This window comes from Camelus dromedarius, chromosome 10, assembly GCF_036321535.1.
Source record: "Camelus dromedarius isolate mCamDro1 chromosome 10, mCamDro1.pat, whole genome shotgun sequence".
In the NCBI taxonomy this organism is placed as follows: Eukaryota; Metazoa; Chordata; class Mammalia; order Artiodactyla; family Camelidae; genus Camelus; species Camelus dromedarius.
This window is the reverse complement of record NC_087445.1, coordinates 32,998,838-33,024,869: the sequence shown is the minus strand read 5'-3', so window position 1 is coordinate 33,024,869 and position 26,032 is coordinate 32,998,838. Positions and strand designations below refer to the sequence as shown.

The following is a 26,032-nucleotide window of genomic DNA, read 5'->3' as shown; positions in this document are numbered from 1 at the left end:
AGCAATTCTACGTCTAGGGAGGCACCTTACAGGCGTGCTTCTATGCATGAATGAAGGATAATGAGGGCTATGTCTTGGAGTATTATTTGAAATAATAATAATAAATAAAAAATAAATAAAAATAAAAATAAAAATAATAAAAAACTAGAAACTACTCAAGTGTTCAATAGTAGGGAAAGGTTAAATGTCATATAATGACATAATATAAAGTTATTGACAAGTGTGAGATAGATAGGTGAATACAGAAGCTGGGTCAGAATTTAAGAGAAACAGACAATTCTACAACTACAGCTGGAAGTTTTAACATGCTTCTCTCAGCAACTAACAGAACTAGAAAATGATAAACACTATCAGCCCCTTGATCTAACCAACACTTACAGAGTACTACACCCTACAGCTCTGCACCACACATTCTTTCGAGATATTAAGATAGACTACATGTTGAGCCATAAAATAAAGTCATTATAAACTTTAAAAGATTGAAATAATACAGAGTATGTCAAGAAATCCCTAATATTTGGAAATCAAATACTTCCAAATAACCCACAGACCAAATCCATTGGTTTTATTCATTTATCTCACCCCTTTAGAAGCAAATCCTTGAGATAAAAAAGGCACTGCCCTGCTAACCTGTTAATATCACAACGCCTGGCTGGGATTAGGTTCCCTCCAAAAATATTGCTGATGTAACCAAACTGTAAAATTAAAACAATCTAACTTTATTACTAAAGAATATCTTTTACTATTAATACCTTTTAGAACTTTCTATTAACATTCTATTTTTACTCATTCTAACAGAATACTCAAATTAAGATTGTATATAAAAGGATTTACATAGAGATGAATTACAGGTCATGGCATTTTTTTATACTCTGAAAACAACTCACTAGAGAATCTCTTATTTCATTTGTTATACCCAAGTTAGCTGCCTTCTTCATGGTTTTATACTAATTCCCTTCCTCGTCTCCAACCCTACAGAAGACAACAGGTATGTATATAGTCACACAGCACCAATTTATCTGAGTCTGAATCAGCATTTATTATATCAAGGATTCACTAGACAGCAGTAGTTCTTGTTGGATTTTTCACAGGGAAAAGTTACTATTTAGTATTTCAATACATAGAAATACTATTTTTTGAGGCAATTAATCCCTCAGAAAAAAACAATTTTTGTATCATCTAATTTCATCAGGAAAGCTTTTATAGAATCTCCAAAAGATTCCAAAGAACTATGAAACTTAACGAGAATTTTCTTAGACCATACTACAAATTTAATCTAAGAAAAAGAGACAAATTTCACTTTCTGTTGTTTTTGGTGGTAATGAAAATTGGTAACAACTTTCTGAGGTACAATTTACCTAGAGACTAAATATCAGGTCTTCAAAAAATACCTAATAAAAACGGAAAATTGTCACAGTACAATGTAAATAAAAAGAGGAGAAATTTCATTTTGTGTAAATTTAATAATATATAAAATACATGCACATGCATAGAAACAGGATGTAACAAAATAAGTAATTTTCTTATTGGATTTTCTTCTCAATTTTTCAAATTTTCTATAAGAGATTCTTTTTACCATGAAAAATAATTAAAAGAAATACGCAGTCTTACTATACTTACATTAGCCACCTTTTCAACATAAGTCTTCATTGTTTTCACAATCACTTTCCTGTCCTTAAAAAAGAAAAATGTCTCAATGAACTTATAGATTTAGTTATAGAGTACAGTATTTTGTAGTTAAAAATTATTTATAACATTAAACATTCATCAGAGTTGCATAATTTTCATTAGTGAAAATAGTTATTCAGTCAGAACAAAAAAAATGTAACATACTGTAACAAACCCGCTCAGAGTTATTCTAATCTTAGACCCACATGTGACAACCCATTGAGACATAAATATGGAACCATAAAATTATTAGTTGCCAGGCAAACCTAGTGAAACAAGCTCCTCTTAGAATAAGAACTGAGCTCCCCTATTCCAAGGTCTGAACTGATTTCAAATGCATACAGGTCTAGCATACAGATGGCATTCAATACATTATTTGTTGAAGGTAAATTAAATTTGCATTAATCTAAAAAGTAGACCAAGTACAACTGTCTTTCAAAGGCAGAATTATACTGATCAAGGAAAAGAGGATCATTTCTGTTAAACGTCTGTAATTAATACACATCTTTACCTTTTCCCTCAAAGTACTGAAGACCCACAGGAGCACACCTGTGGCTGTTCAGTATCTTCTCCTTCCTCTCCCTTCTGGGCAACAAGATCAGTAAATGAGGAATCAAAGAGCCTGACAGGTACCACAACTTCTATACTCTTAAGCCTAACAGAAACACTGTGCTCACTTGTATGACAGAGCCCTGCCCGTACAATGACAGCTCAAGGTTTTCAAACTTTTTAAGGAAGACCCCAGTAGAGGAGAATCACACGGTCCAAAGTGGAGCCGATTTCAGTGAGTTCCTGAGGCACAACTTTGCAAAGGTAATGCTTTTATGCAGAACAGCACAAAAGCCAAAGGAGACTGGAAGTCGGAGAAAAGGCAAGCCAAGCCCTGACTGACACGCTTACCTTGGGCGTGCCGTGCCACAGGCAGTGCATGGCCACTCTGGCGCCATCGTGCGTGTGCGCCAGGTACACCACTGCTTCTCGGATGGCTTCAATCATTTCCTGCGGGATAAATGCAGTCAGCGCTTTGGTTTACTCTTTCTGCCTTTTCAAAATCTGTCTACTAAGGAGCAGTTATGTACAGAGAATGAAAGGAAGAAAGTATACGTAGTAAATATTTTAATTTTTACTTCTGTAGATAGGCATGCAAACATGCAACTTCTTTCTGGAAACATTCTTTTCCATTAAAAGCAGCAAATACTGCTGACAGTCAATTTCTATTAAAATACCTGAGTTTTACCAATGACTATTCAAAAAACTATGTAGGGTGGACCCTCAAATGTGGTTTGAGCCACGTGGGTCCACTTATATGTGGATATTTTTCAGTAAGCACGTATGACAACACGACACGATCTGCGGCTGGGTAAATCCACAATCGGAAATGCTGATGGGAGGGCTGATTGATTATACATGGATTTTTTGACTGGTGGTGGATGGGAGTGTCAGCACCCCCAACTCCCATACTGTTCAGGGGTCAAGTGTATGCGTATAGTACATTCTAAATTTTTCAAAAAAAAAAAAAAAATCTAAGAGTTGGCTGGAGAAGGAAGGGAGTTTTTAACAGAAAAGCCAGATGAAATAAACAAACTCTTCCCTAAAAGAGTCAAATATATGATGAAGAGAAAACAAAAACACTTGACACATTGTAAAATGATTATAAATCAATAAAAAATGTTAAAAAAAAAAAAAAAAAGAAAACCAAAACACTAATTTCTGGCCGAAAAAGATTTTCTTTTTTAGTTTATCACTGGATTACCTCTGGAAATCGTATTAGTAATTCACAATAAAGACACTTAACATTTCTCGAAGAACTAATCTCTGTAGTAACACTGAGCCTAGGCCTTCACTTACCAAAGAACTTTTAGTAAAAATCCAATCATTAATTTATTACAAAGTCTCCTGCCAGGAGGGAGAAAGGTAGATCAATAAGGAATGGGCAATTTCACCCTTAACTATTTTATAATCCTTAGCAAGGATGAATCTCAAGAATGCAGCTTTCAGCTTACATACCTAAACTTATGAATCTCTTCAAAGTTATCCAACTGGCGAGTTATATATATATTCTAATTATGCTTCCCTTATCTCCAAAGGTTTTTTAAGTCTCCTTTTGAAAAAGCCCCAGGGCCAGAAAGATTTGTCTGATTACTTTACATTCACACTAAGTTCCCAATGATTTTTTGCGATTACTAAAACACATTCAATACTAACAAGATAAAGTCTTTCCACTACTGAACATATTCAATTGATCATTTTTCTCAGTTCTGAGAATAAACTCCTGCCTCAGTAAATCTAGAACTTTGAGATCTATGCTGTGCAGGAATGGGAAATCCCCCAAAGGGAAGCAGCAGCATTCTTAGGTAGGTGCCTGCTCTTGGAAAACTATTTTGCATGTCAGTTTTGAGAGGGTCAAAATTCCTATGAATGTTTAACCTGGTATATTTTTTTAAAAAGTGAGTCTTATTTTTTGGTTATTACTTACTATCAGAATGAGAACAAATTGACAATGAGTTCACAGTAATGATAAGGCAAGCAAGTATCAGAGGACAAAATGAATTCTCATCTGCAGTCCCATCACTGTCTTGAAGGGCAGTGCAATTTACCTTCACTCTCATATAAGGTCCAGTTTTTCATGGTCCATTTAGTTTTACCTAGTGTCCTCCCCTAACCTCTTAAAGTCAACATAAATTTTTTTGGTATCAACACAGGTGAATTTCAAACTCCCTGAATGCTGAATATTCCTCCAATGTGTTAGTTAGTTAATTTTCTGGTTAGGTTAAGCTAGAGGATACTCTCTGGATTACAATTAAAGTATAACAATTCAATGAAATTGATAAAACTATGGTCAATTCTAGTGTCTTCTGGCAAAAAAGCTAAACGGAATTAGCAGACATGTTCAAAGGAAATTTAGTGTATTATCGTTCCTAAATAAGAAAATAATTCTTTAAAATTTTCAAAAGCCAATATACATCAAAGCAGTATTTCACTTTTTCACACAGCTCTCCCTCCAGTTTAAAACCAAAACCAAGAACTTACTGATCTTAGCTTTGGGGGTGCATAGGTAAAAAAGTCCAAGAATACTTTATGCACTAGTGAGTGCTTAATCACAGCTTCCCTGAAAACAGAAGAAAAGAAAAGAAAATACATCAGATCTGGCACTGCAATAATACAGAGGTAGGTAACCTTGGTTGTCCTGAAATATTCAAAACAAGTGAAATGGTTTTAGTGAGTGTAATCTGGCATACGATAGACTGTATCTTTAGCAATACTAAGACTTAAAATAAAAACCTGGACTATTAAAAATATTTAGTGTCATCTAGTATCTAACTGTCAAACATGAAATTATTCAAAACACACTCGACTTTCTTAAATAAGGACACCCATATTCTTTTACCTAATACTGCACATGTAAAGAGAAATCCACATTTGGACTTTTTTTTTTAATAGCTATTTTCTTTTCGACAAGCCTCCTTTATGTGGGTTAGTTTCACAAAATAATTTTAGCAGTTAAAACCTGAATAGATCAGTCTAGTGGCAGCAACTGCCACAATGCCTAATTGATCCACGCCTCCTGGTGTGACACTCGGTGAATTCAGGGGTACAGTAGAGGCACCAAAGACTTCAAGTACACACGGAGTACCCAAGCAGATGGCAAAACATGTTGTTTTTAATGGTAAAGCACTGTTCTGAGCATTCTGGAAGTATTAACCCATTTAATCCTCATAAAATTCTATGAAATATGTACTATTATTATCCCAATTTTATAGATATGGAAACGGAGGCACAGAGAGGTTAAGTTGCTCAAGGTCACATAGTGAATAACTGAGGATTCACACCAGCAAGTCTGGTTCCAGAGGCCATGCCCAAACCACTCCTCTGTGGCACAGATGCTAAGACAACCATGCGCAGGGGCTTTTATGTCCCACAATCCGATTTAAATAACTGACTGTAACTGGGAAACCATCCACCTTTTCTATAGAAAAGGCTATATAAAACTTTCTTCCTGTGAATGCCATTTGTTAAGACAAAACAAAAACAGCTTTCTTACTTTTGGGCCATGGGCGTTAGAATCTGTTTCATTTCATCCATGATAAGCTCTAGTTTTTCTGGCTGTACCTCTAATACTTTGTCCAGTGTTGGGTGATCTGCTGACTGCAAAAGAAAAATCAAACCCCTCTAAATTTAATCAAGTTTCTTCAACTTCAGAACAAAGAAAATCAGTCATTTTACATAAACTTAAAATAATTTTCAGATCTCCCATATTTACGTAACAAGAGCCCGGCAGCAGATACCCTCAAGGAGAAATTCTTGATTATCTCATCCTGTCTGTACACCCACCAATGTACCCACAGAGCAAAGCTGAGTAACAAACCAACTCAACCAGCCAGTACATACCTGCCAAGCATCTAGCACGTACCTAATCACGAGATCAAGCAGTCAGTTAACAAATTCTTGCCACTATGTGTTTGTTCTGTAATGAGCTGGATATTCTTATACTGACTGGTACAAAAGAAACAGAGCACTAAGTTCAACCTAGGAGCTGAACCTGATTAGAAGAGGCAACCCAGGAATTAATCCATCACTCTTGAGATAAACGTGTGTATTTGTGTCTTAAGGACTGAAAGAGATGCTTTAACTGTCCCAGTCCCTTTACTGGCCTTGTACTAAATCCAAGGTTGTTGGGTCTCCCTACTCTGGTTCCTCCCTGGATACAACGTGGAGAAACACAGGAGAAGGTAGTGACAGGGAGCTTGATTCAACCAGAGCTGGTCAGGGAGTGCTGACAAAGCTTCACTGACTATTAAGAATCTTCTTCCTTGGTCTATCTGACTGTAGAAACAGACGTACTGAAGCATTACACAGAGTACTCGGGAAGTAGAAGCAAGAGCAGTTTAACTTACAGGGGATTGAAAGACGGTGCTCTGGGAGGAGGAATTGTACGATCACCTGCTCATTACACCAGAGACTAAAATAATCCCAGAGAATAAAGGGTATGAGAGTCTCTTAAAGGACCAACCAAAGTGAAAATACATTGTGAAAACAACAGCATACAGAAGAAGTAAGCACTCTGGGAAGAACGCCCTGCAACATCACCTTGTAGAGCTGAAACGTGTTCCCATAGAGCTCTTCTGTCAGCATGTTCCTCTGCTCCAAGATGGCTTTGTCATTGTAGGCGTACTCCACGATGGCTGACGCTTCCGCGTGCCGCAGCAGCTTCCTCACGTGGCCTTTAAAACTTCTCATTATCTCCGCGATCTGTGCTTTACTCCTGAACCCAACGTAACCGTGGGAAAAGATCATGATAGAAGGAGAAAAGTTGGGAGGCAACAAAACATAACTTACTTCTCTTAAGACCAACTCATCATTGTGTGCGTGGGGCGTCTAACCTAGAGACATGCTACGAGAAGGAACATCAAGTTGCCCTGCGTTTCTACCTCAAGCTTTCTAAGTGACTCAGGGGCCAGCCTGCCTAGGTTTGAAAGCTAGCTGCTTCCCAGCTGAGAGACCCTAGGCAGGTTACTGGACCTCCCTGCACCTCAGTGTCTTCAGTCGTAAAACAGAAGCAATAAGGCTGATGGGAGGATAAATGAGTTCAGATGCACTGAGAACTGGAACTAGCACACAGGAAGCACTCAGTAAATGACAGCTCCCGTGATTAAATTGTTCAGCATGAAAGAAGTAGGGTAGAAGGAGAAAAGGAGAAGGTAAAAGTCAAAGATGCAGGAAAATATGAATAGAATATATTCTAGGATTCTTAAAAGACTTAATGACAAGTATTTCTATTCCATCCTAAAACAATCAAGCAGCCAATAATTCTAGTCAGGAATACAGTTATTAAAAATTTGTTAACTACACATTTCATTGTTGGTTAATGTATTCTGTCACCTTATTATACTTGAGAAGGGAAGACAAGTATCAATTCCACCTAATTTAGGAAATCCTCCCATCCTGACACTTCCTAACCCAGTGACCCTGCCTCTGAGTTTACTCATCTACCCCTCCCCCATCCCCAACACTCCACCCTTGAAATAACTGGTGACTAATCACAAGTTCATCACAACCATTTCTCTTCTTCCAGGGCTTCACAATAGACTCATAAGGATGCTAAAGGCAGTGGCTCCATTCTACACTAATTTCAATCATTGTTCTGAAGACTACACTCCCTGGAAACATCACAAGCATCTGCTAAAGCTACTGTCAGAATCACAGGCTTTTAAGTAACATTTATTTGCACACAATTGCTATCCACACCTTTAAAAAACTAGTAAAAATATATTTTATAAATAAAACAACTCACCCATACATGAGAAATTTCTTAACAATATTTCTGGAATATTTAGCTTTACTTAATTCTACCAAATCACCTGAAAAACAAAACACATTACAATGATTAGATAACCTCACTTCAGTCCTCCAGAATCAAGGACAGAACCACATAAACACACAATCCTGGGACCACAAACAAGTTAACTCTCTATTTGTTCCAGGCAAAGAACAAATAAAAACAGAACTGGTCTGGCAGAAGTCACACAGCTTCCTCTCAAGAGAATTCTGTCCCAGGACAGTCTTGGTTATTTCAAGAGTAGACAAGCTAGTTTCCACAAATGGTTACACAATTATCTTCAATATAGAATACCTCGCAGTTCTTCAAAAGCCTGTTTTCTCTGCTCTTCGTTGCCATACTGAATGTAACACTGGATCACTCGAGTTGAATCATGTGCAAAGGCAATCTGCAGGAAAACAGTTGGCGTCTTTAGATTAATTTTCCCTGAAGACGTACTTTTTTGTCATCTTATTTATGTTGTGCTACTGCCTCTTTAAGAATTCCCTGTTAGGAAAAAAAGTAGGATCTTCATGGCTAATCAAACCTAGGTTACTTCAGAGAAGAAATTCTTGTTTTAATTGTACAGAATGGCATTCTTTGGCTTGGCCGCCTACCATAATGGCACTGAGACAGGGAGGGATTTAACTATCTTGCAAGATTCTATCGTTATAATTAAAGCCAAACCAAACCTACCCAGTGATTATACACACTGCATTTCTCATTTCTCTGAAAGTTACTTTCCCTAAAAGAGGACTTTTCCAATTCAATAATTCTATTTTCTGGTTTTTTTCTCAATAATAATGATTTGTCGCTTTATTGTTACTGTTGTTTTTTATACATGACAATTATCGCTACAGAAAAATCGGTCTAACAAGGCTGCAGGTTCTCCCTGATGGTTTCTTTTTTTCTTCCTTTTTCGATCTTTTTTTTTTTAAGACATAAATGGTGTAAGAATGTTTGGCATTGGCAGCCAAAGTCCCACTACATAAATAATTACATCTAGACACAAAGGGGCAATCACATTATGAGCTAACCACTTCAATTCTTACGTTTTCATAATAACCCCTGAACATATATTCAGTTTTATTTCTAGAAAAGTTGTTTATTTCAAATCTGACTTTCCAGTCTAATCCCCTTCACAGTTATTGGACAGATCAGATCCTCACTGAAGGACCTGCTGATCAGTTTTCTAAAATGATAACTACAAATAATAAGTCATACACAATTTTTATATGCTATGTTAAGAGTCTACTTTAATAGTGTTTATTATTTGTTGCTCTGTCTTCAAATTTTTAAATTCTAACAAAACAGAAGGCGAAGGTGTATCTTCACCCAAAATCATGGATTTCAGAATTTCCTTACGGGAGATTTGCATAAACATTTTTGATAAAACTTAAAAAATAATTTCTTTAAAAAAAGGCTGTTTTGTGCATATATTGATTACCTACTATATAACCAACATATGTGCTTTAAGTATATTTCTCTCATTGAGACCTCAAAGCAACTTTAAAAGAGGGTTGTTGTTATTGGCGCTTTATAGATGAGAAAATAAAATTTATGAAAAGTTAAATAACTTGCTACCCTTGTGATCCTGGGGGTGAAACTTAACTTCCCTGAGTCCAGATGTATCAAATGTCTAATAGGGATGATGACTTAAGTTAAAGGACACAAAATATGCACTGGTTAGCATAATTCCCAGCACACAGCAAATAATCAATAAACAGGCTGTTATTGTCCAAAGGCACATGTATTCTAAAGAGCAGAGTGAGGATGTGAATACCAGACTCAGTCCCAAGTCTATGGGAATGCACTAATAACCTAACAGTAACTGGGGAAGGATCCTGAGCGCAAATTATTTGTAAATTGAGGATAACAGACTACTGCTAGAGATGAGGAGTTCTATCCTAAAATGATCTTGCTGGCTTTGTAAGGAAGCAGCAGCTGGGAGCTTGCTATTTTAAGACAGTCCTTCAAACTGCAACACAACATCTGGTTAGACCCATGTACATGGTTTGGCAAAGACTGCCCTCCAGGGTCTCCAAAGATACTGAGTCTGTTGGCTAACAAGTGAGTATCACTAAGTATTTATCCAAATATACAAGAGTCAACAGAAGTTTACTATAAAACAGGACTAAACAGCAACAATGAAAATCACTTTAGAACTCCCAAATTTATTAAACATCTTTGCATGATGCTTATAAAAGCAGGGAAGAAAAGAAAGTAATCATACGTTCATATCACATACACAAAATAGCCAGCAACTTGGAATGTACAAAAGTGTGAAGAGTTCACACAAGACACTCCAACAAATACTGCTGAACTAATAAATCCCTAAAGACAACTCTAAAAGAACACTGACTTACTTTAAGTAAACTATTTAAAAATGAACAGCCAAATACTTCAGTCTTTTTACAGTTTCCCAGCAATAAGGCCCCTCCCTCACTATTAAATTTTTTAGTCAGTATTATAAAAGGTATTTGAAAATTGAGCCCAAATACATTAAGGACAAAACCAATTTCACCTGTCATGAATAGTCAACTACCCTTTACTGAGAGTGAGTCAGTTTCAACTGTTAAAACTGCATCTACTTACAGTTTTAATTTTCCCTTGAATCAACTTCTGCAAATTACTCATCAACTTCACTCTTTTTTCTTTGTCACAGTCTTTTCTATAAATGAGAAGAGGTAGAAAACACAGCCTAAGTAAAGACATTATTTTAAACACCCCAAACTAAACACCATACCAGCCTATGTATGTTCACCTACTTCGGTATGATTTTCACTTCAAAGGCAGCAAACCTTTGACACTAAAATTACTATTTCAGAGCAGCCAGAGAAAAGTAATTTTCTCAAAGGCTGAAACTCATCTCACAAGGTATAATTTTATGTATCAGTCTAAATCTTGACAGCCAGAACTTCAAAAGTAAAGAAAATAATAAAACAAGTCCAAGACACCAAATACTCAACTATTTCAAAACCAAGCGGCTAAGAAATTGTCCTTCATTTTCTCAGAAATTTTTCAGGAAGGATGTCAAACCCATTTTAACTCTCATACATTTTCATAAACAGACCCGACCATCCTAATGATCCCACACATTTCTGCCATGGGCAGACATCCGAACACCGATGCCTCTACCGGAGTGTCTGAGTACTCCCTAAATAACCCAAGTGCTACGTCATTTATTTTAGGACATCACACTACTTACAAGGGACACTGTTACTCCTCCACCACCTCAAAGGGCCTAATAAAGACGCCATTAGGTAGCATTACCTTCTTAGGATCTCCCAGATCTGCTTTGCCCGAACCACAATGTCATAGTTGGTTTTATCACTGAGTTGCCTGCTCTGCTTCAGCTCTTTCTTCTTCTTTTTGAATTCATCCCATTTGGGCTTCTTGGCTGCTGATTCTAGTCATTACAGAAATTATTTTCAATTTCATTTAACATTCTCAGTGCCATAAACAAGTACAAATGCGGTACACACAGAAATCACTAATCAAGATGAATACTTATTGTGGAAGCCAGGAGAAAAACATCACTCCCTATCAGCTTATACTTTATTTCATTTTCTGAGCAGTTTACACATTTTAAATTTGGTTGACACCAACTGTTCATTCATTCAACACCTATTTATTGATTCTTAACAGGGTACCTATTAAGAAAACAAAAAAAGGAAACTAAAAGGATTGTAAAAGCAATTAAAAAATTTTTAAGCATCTTTTTTCAACTGTAAAATAAAATTTTACTTTAGACCATTAAAATAATCAGACTTTAGGTATAATCAGTTTTCAATGAAGACAAAAATTAGTCCAAATTACAATAGGAAAAACAATATTCAAAAATTCACTATTCTGAGTGCTGTTACGCATTTAGCAATTTAATTCTTCTAACAGCCCTGTGAGGTGCGTACTTTTATTATCCCTTTCCATGTCGGGGAAACAGAGGCATCAAGCAGTTAAGTACTTGTCCAAGGTCACAACTCCTAGGTGGCAGAGCCATGATTCAAGCCCAGAGATGACCCAGAAACTTCAGTCTCTGCTGTCTCTTACCCAGGACAGTGCACAATCAAAACCCCTAAGTTCTCTCCAGTTAGGGTCATGCCGTAAATGTCAGGTATCATTCTATTTGTTATTTTTTGTCTTCACCATCTGAGTAACTTATCAACTGAATAAAAAAGCCCAATGAGGCAAAACAACAACTTAATAAAATGGGCATTATTCACATGAGGACCGTGCAAAGAACTCTTAGGAGAATTAGTTATTCCTAAATACTTCCCTTTCTAATTAGAAACTACACTCATTATAAAATGCTTGGAAAATGTAAAAAACAAAATTCTCCTACAATCCTCAAACCTAGGGATTAACATTTTCTTCTTGCCTTCTTCCCTATGCATGTTTTATATTAATTTTCTTTAAAAATTCAGAATCTTAGTGTCTTTAAACATTGTTAAGTTGCAAGCATCCTTCCATGAAACTAAATATTCCTCAAGAATATAATTTTTAACAGCATACAATATACTACCATGTATTTAATTACTCCCCTTACTGCTTACTCATTTATTCCCAGCCTGGTAATGGAGAATTACAGGCAACAAAGGGCATATTTAGCATTAATATCAGGGCATCAGGTACTATACAGCAGAGGATAGTAACTGATCCGGAGCTCACTTAATTCCACAGACATATGGGCACCCCTGACACAGGCCATGCTAGGCTGCAGTAGATATAAACAACTCTGGGGATGTCTGGTATCCAATCCCCCTCAGTTGCTGGTATAAAAGTATAAGAAAATAAAATCAGAGTTCCATTTTGAGATGCCAGGAACTGGTCTGCTGCAGCAAACGGAAGCAGGGCTATACCACATTAGGATAAGAATGTGTGTGTTTAAAAATGCAGGTGTCAAGAACTCAAGGCTGGAAAGGAAGATTTAGGACCTACTAGGGAAGCTAGGAAAGGGAAGCAGAAAGAGAAGGGGAGGAGAGATGGGGGCTGGAGCACGAAAGAATCCTACAGGCCTAATGAGGAATAATGAAACGCTTCCCTGTCTTCAGGCTGCTGTCCCTCCAGGGAGCGGCCCTAGGCAGCACGGAGAGCAGGGACCAGGGCTGAGGGACTGGACTAACGTGGCCCCCTGGCAGCGGTCTCAGTTGGCAGGAGCAGGGTTAAGGATACACTATGTGGGAGGAAAAGAGGATGAAAGACAGCAGAGAAATTCTCAGAATGCTGCAGAGCAGGTGTGTGTACGTCAGCACAGGGGACCTGGAAACTGCTTGTCTGAGTGCAGCGCAGGACAACGCACAGCAAGGGCAGGCTCTACAACAGACAGCAAGCCTCTGGGTTAGAAATGACCCCCTGAGCATCCTAATGAAGAGACGAGTAGTTTGTTTCAATAGACAAATAGGAGGCCTGCCAACACTGCTGATCACTCAGCACCCTATCCTGAGCCAATTCAAGCCAAACCCATCACGAGTATACTACACCTTTCCTGGAACTGCTCCCCAGGCCTGAGCCATCCGCTGGGCTGACTATATTAGGCTACATACGGCAGGCCGCACGCTTCTCGTTTACCGGGGCATCCCTAGCAAGGTGGGTACCTACCTGGGACACAGCGGTTATTTAGGGCCAGCTTCCATGCTGGTTAGCTGGGGCCCGCACCTTTACTGGCTAAGAATTTTTATCGCCATCTCTGAGGACAGCGCATAGAAAATTCAAGTATTTATTTGTTGAATAAACGAGTTCATTAATTTAAGCCTACAGAAAGGAATGTTTTATTGCAGTTCCAACGTACAAAGCATTACAACTTGGCCCAACTCCACAGCTAGGGTAATTTAGCAAGGGCCTAGGAAGTAAGGAATTCTCAGCACCAGAGAACAATTTTGGCCAGAGAAGATGCCTTCTGTCGCTTCTTTAACCCTACCTACCGTGCCACAACCACCTCCACTCCAAATACTGCCTGTCGAGGAACAAGAATGGGAGGTCCCTAACGGACTTCTGGGGTCCCCGTGGACAAAGGTTCAGGCAGCAGCTCAGGCAGGCAGGGCTTCTGCGGAAACGACGCTAAGAGGATTACTCCTTACCATTTTTACTGTCTGGCCGGAATTTTCTCTTCTTGTTGAACTTACGCGCCTGCTGGAAGTTGTTCTTTGGTACTTCATCCCCTTGCTGCTTATTCTTGAACTGCTTCACACCTTTTTTCCCAGGTGTTGTGGCACTCTTCTCGAAGTTCTTAGCTGTGATTTTAGGTCCACCTTCCTTAACAACTTTTTTTGGGAATGTCTTCGAAGAACCAGAATCTAGTGACAATAATAAGTAATTATTAGTTCAATGACCCTGGGCCTAGATCTTTTATCCACTGGGTTGTATATGCTACAGAAAATTACACACTCTTCAGTGAAACCTACTTTGTCTTAATCTCAAATATAGAGCAGAAGGGGACTTAAAAAAAAATCAAAACAAAATTTAAAAACTTTCTTTGATCATAAAATTATAATACAGGTTCATTATAGAAAACCTACAAAGTAGAGAAATACATAATATAAACTACCCATAATTTTAGAGATAACTGTTGTCAGCCATATTTCTGTTATAGGCATACGGTCAAGATATTATTTATATGTCTTTGTAGGTCTTGTATATATGTGCATGTGTATTCACGGTTCAGTAATGTAATAGCAGCCTAAGAATAAAATGAACATTTAAAATTTAGAAAGTATATCATATAGACAAATTTAAAATGTTTATTTTTCAAAATTTCTAGTTTTGGAAACTTCTTTATAGGCTTTGAAAAAACTTTATCTGATAAAAATCTTTGGTTAACAAAGCTTGCAAATTAAGTACATAACAAATGAGATGAAAACTCCAAGAGCTATGCCCTAAGAAAACAAAAACAAAAACAAAAACTAAAACAAAAACAAACCAAAGACTGTTTAGGAAACTAGTTATTTACACAATTGCTGACTTTTCTATTTTGCAATACTGACACCTGATGGAATAATAAAGACATCACAATGAGAAATCCTGGAGATAGAGTATTTGGTTTACAAGTCGGTGTGTTAATTAGCCACAATTTATCAAATGTTAAAATAAAATGTGATGAATTAGTGTGACTAACATGAGGTAACAGCACCGCGAGCTGAGAAAGGGGTCTCACCCACCACTTACCCTGGCTGTTCTGCTACAAGCCCCCTCATCCCAACCCCTCCCTCCGAGGGCCAAAACAACCACATGGGAAGCATGCTTTGGCTGTCTTACCATTGTTTTTATGAAGTCTGTTTTTCTCTTGTGATGTCTTTGTACCTTTTCCTGTGAATTTTTTTTTCCCTTTGACTTCCATCATAGCAACTCTGTAAAACAAAGACAAAATCCAAAGAGGATCACTGAACTGCTCTCATCTAATAAGTCATTAAGTAGTCATTGCTACATGCACTCCTTGAGATCACAAATGCAGGACAAATCATTTGCGTACATCACAGGCACCAGGAGTCCAGGAACTATGCAATCACTGCTTCTAAGATTGTAAAACTGAAAATAAACACGGTATCAATACAAAAACTAAGAACACACACACACAGACACATCTTGGCTAATGTGTGATGTTTTGGAGGCAACATTTTAGCAATAGTAATGGCTAAAAATAGACTACTATTTACACTAAGCACCATACAACTGTCAGTGTTTGCATTTCCTACAGCCTGTGTGGAAGACTCTGAGGACAAACTGACAGTATTACCATTTGATTTCTTGGTCTCTACCCTAAAAAGACAGGAACAAGAAACACATTGTACTCATCACATATTCAAATTTAATGAAAGATTATCTAAAAGTTTCCTATGTAACCCAAGGTAGGGAAAACAGAAAACTAGCTTCAAATGTTTAATTTGTTAATTCTCTAAGAGGCAACAAAGTAATTCTCAATGACCTCCAAAATAAGATTGTTGAAATATTTCATACTTCCTTTTAATTAATCTGCCTAACAGGTTACTTCTTGGTACAGAGACCCCACCAAACACAGGGCAACAACAGATACCTCTTCGGCTACCCAAGGCTCCTGAAATCAGCAGACTGTACCCCGAGCAAAAGTTACTATGCTTCATTTGTATATTCTGTAACTTCCAAAGTTGCACATTCAACTCATTTCTAAATTTCTGAATTTGACCCTCTGTAGTAAGATGCTAGGGATCCCTAGACAATTCCAGGTATTCCTACACAAGAATTTTCCATTGAAGAACAACAAATTTCTCAAGCTAAATAGGTAAATGAGAAAAAAACAGTTCCAGAGTGAAACATATTTGGGAAATAGTGAGTTAAATGAAAATAATGAATGAAGCTTCTTTCTTCGTAAAAAAAAGGGGGGGGGGCACTCTTTAAATCTGCTATTTTAAACCATTTATCACCAAGCACAAGCTAAAGCATGCAGGGATTTTCCAACCACGGTTGAACCAGTTTTTCCTGGAACATCTCTAGGGACCAGCAGGGATCCAAAGAACACTATGGAAAAAGCAGCTCTTAGTCTAGGCTTTACTATGATTCTGGAAAATGGATGGCCCCTGAACTGCTCCATTTCCTTTGGACATTAGCGACTGCAGGGTCAATTTACCACTTGACTATGGCCTTCATAACCACATCTGCATCCCTCAGCTCTTCTGTGCATGTAGTTTCCCCAAATTCATTCACTGATACATTTTCTCTGTCTATTTAACTGTTTGTTTTGATATAATTTGTTTTAGAGAAGACTTGGGTAAGGTAACAGGAAATTCCAGTATACCCCACAGCTTCCTCTAATGTTAAAATCTGGTCATGGTGCATTTACCAAAACTGAGAAATAACACTAGTATGACACTACTGAATTTGGACTTTGCCAGTGTTTCCACTAATGTCCTGATTCCGTTCCAGTATACACTGCATTTAATGATCAAATCGTCTTAGTTCCTAACAACCTGTGGCAGTTTCTCAGTCTTTGTTTCTCATGACTGAGGCAGTTTCATGGAGATCAGCACTCTGTAGAACATCCTGCATCTGTGGTTTGTCTGACATCTTCTCATGATTTGACTGGCGTTACAGATTTGGCGGAATAATACCATAGAGGCAGGGGCCCTTCTCATCACGTCATGTTGGGAGCATCGTATCAACAGGACCAGTGATATTAACCTTGATTACTTAGTGAAAGTAGTATTTGCCAGGTTTCTTCACTGCAAAGTTACTAGGCTACCCTTCCCACACTCTATTTATTAGAAGGAAGTCACTAAATTCAGTCTAAATTGAAGGGGAGGGGAAATAAGCTCCACTTCCTAGATGGGGGAGTATTAAAGAATTTGAATCAATATACGAACATCCCCACAGCAATTAATAAGTATTTTGGATGATATATTTTGAGATCATGCAAATACCTGGTCCCCCACTGACTTCAGCATTCTCCAGTGGGTCTTGGTGTTTCAATGGTGATTTTCTATTTCCCTCCGTTACATCTCCTTTATTATTTTGAATTCTTCTGTAGGGAAAGTTTATTCCTTCTCCTGTATTAAATACATTCCTTCTCATGTCTTTAATCACTTATTTACATCAGTATGGCCTCACAGATACTTTGTTACTTGGGTTATAGACTAAGAGTATCTTTATTTTGTTGCTCAAATTGTTTCAGCTTTGAAATCTCTCAGGTTGCTTCTGTGTCCTTTTGACATGGTCCATCCTTTTTTCTTTTCAGCATGTCCTTAATTCTTGGCACTTGTTTCAAGTTTACCTTTTATTTTCCCTGCATGAGCCCTAAAATCAGCCATTTCTTGAAGGAACTCTGGCTCCTTTTGCTGAGATGTAAGAGCTAGGTGTGCTTGTCACTGGGATGTCACTGCTTCTACAACTTTTCACCAGACAGGGCTGGGTAATGTACGTATGTAACTAACCTCTGTGTACACACAAACCTGTATTTCATATCTAACTATTAAGCAAGTTTGTACTAATGTCTCCAACTCTAATCACGAGCCACAGGGTTCATTCCAGTCTTCCTCTCTTGCTTATTAGTAACTTCTTTGACAGTGAGAAACCTGCCTCCTAGGATCTATGATTTATTTGTGCATTGGTCAGTCCTAGAAGACATGTAAAGTAGTTTCAGAATTGCTAACCGTACCTCCATGAGAAACAAATTTACCAACTAAAATACTGTGTTTACTGACAGTTCTTTATTTCTTTTCCCTCACAGTATCCATTCAAGACACAGTTTTCCAGTTACCCAGGTCAACCAGTTTCCCTCCTCTCCTTCAGCAAGGTTATTTTATACATTTGTACCAGTTAGATTCATTTTGTCCCAGTCTGCATTACATTTCCAGATATGTCAGCTGAGGTTTCTTTCATCTGCACATTCCAGTCCATTGTTTGTGGTGGACAGTGCTGATTTTGACAAATGCAGAATCATGCATCCTCCACCACAGCCTCTTAGAGAACTGTTCCACAACTCCTAAAAGTCCCCTGTGGAGACCCTTTTGCAATCACCCTGTCTTGGTAGTGACTGCTGCTTTTTCCCCCTCTAGTTTTGTGCCTTTTCAAAAATATCATATAAATGGAACAAGACAATATACAGCCTTTTGGGTCTTGCTTCTTTCACTTGGCAAAATGCACTCTTGGGGACCCAGTACTATCACATCCAACCACCACATTCCAGTGTTTTGAAACTGTTTCCTCTTTTCCCCTTCCCTCTATTACCCCACTTAGGCTCTTCATCTCTTTCTCAGATTGTTTTCTGCCATTAGACCCATTTAGCTATGATCTACTCCCTGCTGCCAGATTAACCTTCCACTGACACATCTGTTTCACGCCATTTCTCTGCTCCAACACTTTCAAGTTTCCCACTGCCTATAGGAAGTATTTCAAACTCAGTCTGGCATTCACAGTCATTCAAAAATTACACACATCACAAATACCACACTTAAATCATCCTTACTCCCTCACTATTCTCTTTCAGGAACCAAACTTTAAAGTCATTCTCCATTTATATAAATCCTAGGCATCCTTCAAACCCAGACTAACTGACAATTTCTTACCATTCCTCCTCCATACAACTTCCTTTTCTCCCAAATGATTCTCCTTATCTCCATGGCATATTTTGATGGCCGTCTTATAACACCTTGGACTTGAAATGTGAATACCTACAAACTATGTGCTAGAAACCTGATGGGTTTTTAAAAACATATAGGAAAAAACCAAATTGTGGTTTAACAGAGGAGACAAGCAAGCAGAAAATTGAAACACAACATAATTAAGCACTATAACTTGAGTATATATAAAGTGTTTAGAGAGTCACAGAGCTGAGAGCCCAATTCTGCCTTGTGAAGGAAAACAGCAAGATTTCCCATCGGTCGAGGGACCTATGACTGATGTTTTCTCACTCCTCTCAGCAGACTCAGCATTGTACTTTTAAAGTAGTGAACATTCAATACCCAACCTCTAAATGCTGGCATTCCTCAAGTGCTCTCCCCTCTCTCCACACTTCTCCCCATGTGATCTTGTCCAGTTCCATGACTTTCTATGCTGGGCTCCAAACGATTTTTCCCTTAGGAATGTCTCCTTGGGCTCCAGACTTGTGTATCTATCTGCTTACCTGAAATCTCCATTTACTTGTCTACCAGACACCTTAACACTTAAGAGATCCAAAACACAGTTCTTTAACTTTCCACTGCAAACCACCCCAAAACAGTAAAATCCTCATTCAAAACAATAACATCCTCACCTATTTCTCCCCTCCCCATTCTTCCCCATTTCAGGTGTGGCACATCATCCACTCCACTGCTCAAGGAAGAAACCTGAGACTTAACTTTCCTGTCCCTCGTCTGCTACATTCAGTCCTTCAGTAAATTTTCTTGAGTCTCCTTTAAAAATACCTGTAACCCACCAACTTCGATCTCCACTACCACCACCCTAATTCAAACTATCATCAATAATCTCCAACTATATAACCAATAATAATCCAAACTATTATACATTTTCTAAAAAGGACCAGGACCTACTGTGTTTCTCCCTTGCTTATAAGCCTTCAGTGTGTTCTAACAAATGGGAGTATTTTTCTATCGTAGAGTAAACCATAACTCCCACTGTGGCCTTCAAAGCCCTGCCTCGTCCCACCCTACCCCTGTACCTTGTATCGCTGAATTTCTAATTCAACTACATTGGTCCCCCTTCTACAGCTGCCACCTCAGGGACTCAGCTCAAGTTACTGCCTCTGCTGAAAGTGGTTTTCCCTGGGCTTCCAGATTGCAGGGTTGCCTCTCGCTACGCTCTAGTCCTCAGTTTAAAAATCACTCCCTCAGACTAATCTCCACCTCAGCACCCAGCTCGTTTTCTTCTCAGGGCTTACAATTTGCAGCTGTATATTCAGGTGGTAAACTGGGCACCCAGCACCGAACAGGCGCAGAGTGGATGTTTGTCAAACACAAGACAGAAAGGTTGAGAGCGACTAGCACCGGCCAGGATTTTAGCGGCTGAAGGTAGCTCAAGCTAACCCAGCACTCTCAAGGCAGCATGATAGGGAAAGGAGCTGAAAACCTGCCTTTGTCGCCAGGCTCCCGTCAACTCCCAAACCCCTAGAGTAGGAAAGGCCACAGAAGACTGCGCGGCAGGTGACAGGTGTGAACACCTCCAGCCAAGAGACCTTCCCACTCCAGGGCCACGCAGGGGGCGAAGCCCTCCCGGGAGCAGCCACAGAGCTCGCGGCACTCACCTCACACGTGTGGCCCAAACAGGCGCGGGTCTCAGTGCCGCGCCTAGGCTTCCGCTTCCTCTCCTTGCCCCGCCCCCTAGCCTCGTTTTCCCTTCTTCTGCCCCGGAACTGGGGTTAAGGGGTGGGGCTTAGCTGGAAAAACGGAAATTTGGCATTTCTATTGGTCCGCTTCTATTTATACCTCATCCAGAGGCGCGAGGGCTGCGCCATAGCGGGTTTTGGCCCTTGAAAGCATCCGTGGGGCGAGGACGTGATAGCGGCTCTTGAAAGTGACGTCATTAACCCTGTCGCTTCCGGCGAGAGGCTTCTCGCGAGGGCTGACCAACTGTGGAAGCGGAGACTTGGTTGGCGTGGCTGTTCTGTAGCCGGAACTGAGGTTAAAATAGTTAACGCTGCTAGAGTGTGTTCATTTGCATCCTTACTGGCAGTCTAGCGTGGGGCTTTAAAGGGATACCTCGGGAGTGGGCTTGAATTGTAATCCTGATTTTTTCCGCTGGTTAGCTGTGTGGCAAATTTGGCAAATTACTGAATTTCTCTGCGCTTTGGTTCCCTGATCAGTAAAATAGAGATGTCTAAGTCATACATGGAAAGCGCCTAGCACAGTGATTGATCAGGACAAGCGCTTAAGATATGTTTGCGGTTGTAAATATCTGCGCATTCCTCCAGGCTGAAGTTATCCAAGTGTCCATTTAAGGAAATGAGACTGTAATTAGGATGTTATCCCCATTTTACAGATGAAACACACCACAAACTTGATCGGGTCAAACAACGGAATTTATTTTTTAATAGTTCTGGAGTCTGGAAGTCGGAAGTCACGCTTTTGGTAAAGTTGTGCACCTTCTGAGGGCTTAAGGGGAGAATTCTTTGCCCCCTTCAAGCTTTTAGTGGTTCCAGGCGTTCTTTGGTTTGGGCCGCATAACTCCAGTCTCTGCCTCTGTCTTCACATGACTTTCTCTTCTATGTCTTTTCCTCTTCTATGTGTTATAAAGAAACTTGTCATTGGATTTAAGGCCCATCAGGATAATCAAGGGCGATCTCATTTGGAGAACCTTACTAAATTAGAACTGCCAAGATCCTTTTCTGAAGTAAGATCACTTTCATAGGTTCTGGGGGTTGGAACACTGACATATCTTTTGTAGGGCCACCTGGAAAGTTGAGAAATGGGACTTGATCCCATGGGTTTCGAGCATCAGATTTTACTGTCTTCCAGATCAGAGTTTCCTGCCTCTTAAGGAATTAGGTTTGAGGCTGGTTAACACACTAGACTATGCTTCCTGAGAGGAGGGGCCATCATTACTTCCCAGGCAGCTATCCACTACTCAGCACACAGACGTTTGATAAAGACTTACTGTCTGCTTTAAGTATTGTAAGTATGTTTGGATGAAACTCATTTAAGTCTCATAAGAGCAGTTGAATAGATCTTTTGCCCTCATGTTATGGAGAGGAGAAACATTCAGGAGTTTTGATCCAGTGAGTCTGACTCCAAACTCAACATGGCTGCCTCTGGACTGCTTTCTCTAATTCAATTATTCTCCAGTAAAGGCCCAAGAGGAGAGAATACAGAACAAGAATTGCAGGAGGACCAGCAGCAGTGTCTCTTAGGCAAATAGTATGATATGTGCTAGCCAAAAAAAAAAAAAAAAAAAAAAAAACCCCTTCACAAATATACCCTACCTCACAGACCTTGGAGGGGATATATTTATATTTTCAGTGCCACAGATAGCAGCACCACATATCTTCTCAGACTCATCCATGTAGCTGTGCTGTCCAAAAGTGGGCTGACTTGAGTGTTTTATTTGTTTGGAGTGTTTAAAGTATTCCGTGGTTTTGCAAAACAACTAAGAGTTTATTCTATAATTTTAGAGTTAACTAAGTTAAGCCAATTGATTCTTCAAATATCTAATGATCTAAATGTTGAGCATTTTATGTATTCCTAGAAGCATAAATTGCTCTTCCTAAATGATATAGCATGCAGTTTAATCAGAACAACTAGATTTGTACATATCCAAGAGGTTTATAGTAACGTAATTTAGAGCATTGGTATAGGAATCAGATGTATCTGGCTTAGGATCCAAGGTCTGTGTGACCGTAGACAAGATAGTTAATTTGTATGGGCCACAATTTCCGCATATGTAAAATGGGAGTAAGAGCACTTATCTTTTGGGGTTGCTGTGTATCTCAAAACTGATAATACCTATTAATTTATCAGCTAATAGTAAATGTTGAGTGATTCATAGCAAGAGAAAGGGGGAGAGAGAGAGAGGGAAAGAGAAAGACCTGGCAGGGTTCTCTTTCTATTTCAATGCCTAGAACTGGGTCACTTGGCCACCCCCAGGATGGGAAGACCATCAGACACAATGTTAGTCAGGCATTTGGATTTCATTCTTTTTCCAGTACTCTAGTAAAATTAAAGGTCACTTAGCGAATATGCTTTCATCCAGCAGTAGAGATTTAATTTGTTGTTTAATCTCATTTAAAGCTTAACTGTAGTAAACTAAAACATAAAATAATTATAGTATCCGACATGGTGGATCTCAGTTTGGCCACACATCAAAATCACCTGTGGAGTTTTAAAAAACCCCACCGATTCTGATTTAATTAGTCTGAAATGGGACCTGGACATTGAGAATTTGGTTAAGTTCCTCTAGATCATGCTAAGGGGCAGCTAAAATTAAGAGTTCCTTGTTTAAGGAATAGAGTTCAAGTTGTTGATTTTATTTTCCAGTTAACTGAGGATTAAACCCTGTAACCTTCTGGTCCCCCCTTTTGCAGTCATCAGAATTAGAGAATTAAAGGTGTAACACACTTGTTTCTGTAAGTAGACTGTCTTGGACATAACTATCTCCCTTGTTGCTTGCGGTCACCTGCAGTAATTTATCATTAGATATTGAAAATGGTTTAAATTTGAACTATACACTTTCAAATGTATTCTGGAAAATGTTCACTTTTTTTCCAATTCATTATGATTTTGTGTAATTGTTCTCTTTTTCATAAAAATAAAATGTTAGGTGTCAGCTCCCACACATCTCTCCTCCCTCCAAATCAGTTCTTTAGAGTTCTAACTAATGGGTTTTTAACTAATTGGTGTTGTTTCTCTGTTTCACAAACGCATAAGCAGGGATAAAGGGCATGTTATTGATATAAAGCATAAGTGAGATTTTGGCAAAGATTGGGTTTTATTTTCAGGACCTATTAGAATCATAAATCCATGGAAACGGAGCAGTTGCCAACACGTTTTCCTTTAGTAAAAAAGAACTGCTTCTGAGTAGAGTGGATTGTTTTTCAATACCATACATTTGCTAAAAAGTGCACAAATATAGTCTACACATTAATTGTGCCTTCAGAATGTTGTGGTTACTGTCTAATAAACACAAAATTGACCTTTTCCTAATTGACTTTCTTTGGTGACACCCTTAGGAGCCACATAAAAAATCTTATCACCAAAATGAAAGGGTATCCGACTGTCATTTAAAATACCACCTTTAATGAAATATCATGTCAACATGTGATAGAGAAATAAAAACAGAGATTAGTTAATATCACTTAAAGCACAAATTAGTTATACATGGAGCATTTACAATGCACTTTGGTTTTGTAAAACTCAAGCAGCACGTACCAGCCCAGGGCTTTAGCTAGAATAAGGACAGTTAACATGTTCTTGGTTTAAGTTTTTATTTAAATTTTGTTTTCAGGCTTTATGAGAGGTATTTCCTTTGGAAACTAGTAACTGATTTTGGCTTGTGACTTCCATGATTTCTGAGCAATAAAGACTTCATAACCAAGCTTATTAATGAATTAATAACTTCTAATTATTCCCCTCATTTTACCTTTAAAAGCTATAGAAACTCTTTTTAAGATGGAGAAAAGATTAACCAACTAACCTAAACCTATTACGCCAGTTTGAATTCTCCAGGAAGCAGATGCCAAGACAGAAGCAGGAGGACAAGACATTTATTGGGGGGAAAGCCTGTGAAAGACAAGGAGAGGGACCAGGAGTAAGAGGGAAGCTCCTCGGGCCATAATGCTGATCTGAAACCTGTGAAGGGAGGGACGGGAGGGAGAAGAATATGGTAGAAAGATCTTTAGGCCGTAGCAGAGTGCTGAGAAACTCTTGGTTAGGCCAACACTGAGCTCCAGAGCAAAGATTCTCATTAAAGGAGATCCGAATTGTGTAGTCATGGCCTGGCTCTAGTATCCCCTCGGTGCTCTGTTACTGGCTGGGAGCAACCCAGGAAGAGCACAGCCCCGGCATGAATGCTGTGGTGGAGCCTGAAGCTGTGGCTGCTGCAGGCTCTCAGCCGACTACACCTCTTACAGCAGGTTCTCTCCTGAAGAGAGATCAGAGCAGGGCTGGACCCAGGGCTGCCAGGGTCCACCTCTTGTATAGCACAAATCTACTTCCCCAACCATAGCAGGGGAACAGCTCCTCCATTGTTATTACCAGTGGGGGTGGGAGGGGAGGGAGGAATAAATTGGGAGTTTGAGATCAGCAGACAAACTTCTATATACAGAATAGATAAACAACAAGGTTCTACTGTAGAGCACAGTGAACTATATTCAATAGCTGGTAATAACTTATAATGAAAAAATATATATATAACTGAATCACTGTGTTGTACACCAGAAACTAAATATAGTAAATTACCATCGTTCCTTCTAATTCACCTCCTAAGGGGAGAGTTAGAAGAGGGTGAGCAGTGGGACAAACTAGAATCTTCTGGGGGCTGCAGTATTTACTCATCATCTCCCTCCTACGCCGTCCATCCTATTAGCTAGAGTTACCCTCAGCTACTAACTAGACAGGTTTCGGTGGCTTACACTTGGCTGGTGACTTAAACCTTTACCCCTGAGGGTTCTGAGACTCCGGCAGTCAGCCCCTGCTAAGGCAAGGGCTGCTACAGAGGTCTTTACAGCTACATTTGGGGCTAAGGGGTACTGAGGGGCATCTAAGTGGGTCACCGGGGTGCTACAATGATCCCTCATGTCCCCGTTGTATAGAAGCAGACCTCCCTCCCCCTACTGTTCAGAGTCAGTCATCCCTGCCAAGACGGTGACTCCTCACTGTTGACGCTGGACACAGTGAGTCCTGAATGTCCAGGTAGCATCCATAGGTCAGTGGAACTCTTGCTCTGTCCTCTGCCAAGAATGTGTCCCCTTTAGAACAAGGACCTCTAACCCTGCAAGAGCCCCGAGTTATGGGAACAGGAAACACAAATTCCCCCAGATGGTCATTGAGAATGATGGTAAGGGGGTCCATTCCTGCTTTTACTCAGTTCCCAGTCCTATGGAGTATTCTTACAGCACCGTGCAGAGATCTCTAATTTCAACGTATTTATTCTGAATTC

General features: G+C 39.2%; 1 protein-coding gene across 1 annotated transcript in view; it reads right to left on the bottom strand.

The window, feature by feature from the left end:
• PUM3 (pumilio RNA binding family member 3) overlaps positions 1–20,744 on the bottom strand; it is a 45,685-nt gene extending 24,941 nt beyond the window's left edge. Inside the window, exons 1-12 of the mRNA XM_031449788.2 lie at positions 20,688–20,744; positions 15,236–15,327; positions 14,062–14,277; positions 11,258–11,393; positions 10,580–10,655; positions 8,300–8,393; positions 7,961–8,027; positions 6,757–6,931; positions 5,711–5,814; positions 4,699–4,777; positions 2,569–2,667; positions 1,621–1,674 (exon numbers count right to left, since the gene is read on the bottom strand). Of these exons, the coding sequence (XP_031305648.2) occupies positions 1,621–1,674; positions 2,569–2,667; positions 4,699–4,777; positions 5,711–5,814; positions 6,757–6,931; positions 7,961–8,027; positions 8,300–8,393; positions 10,580–10,655; positions 11,258–11,393; positions 14,062–14,277; positions 15,236–15,320 (1,185 nt within the window). The 5' untranslated portion in view covers positions 15,321–15,327; positions 20,688–20,744. The remainder of the gene's footprint in view (positions 1–1,620; positions 1,675–2,568; positions 2,668–4,698; positions 4,778–5,710; positions 5,815–6,756; positions 6,932–7,960; positions 8,028–8,299; positions 8,394–10,579; positions 10,656–11,257; positions 11,394–14,061; positions 14,278–15,235; positions 15,328–20,687) is intronic.
• Positions 20,745–26,032: the final 5,288 nt, after the last annotated feature.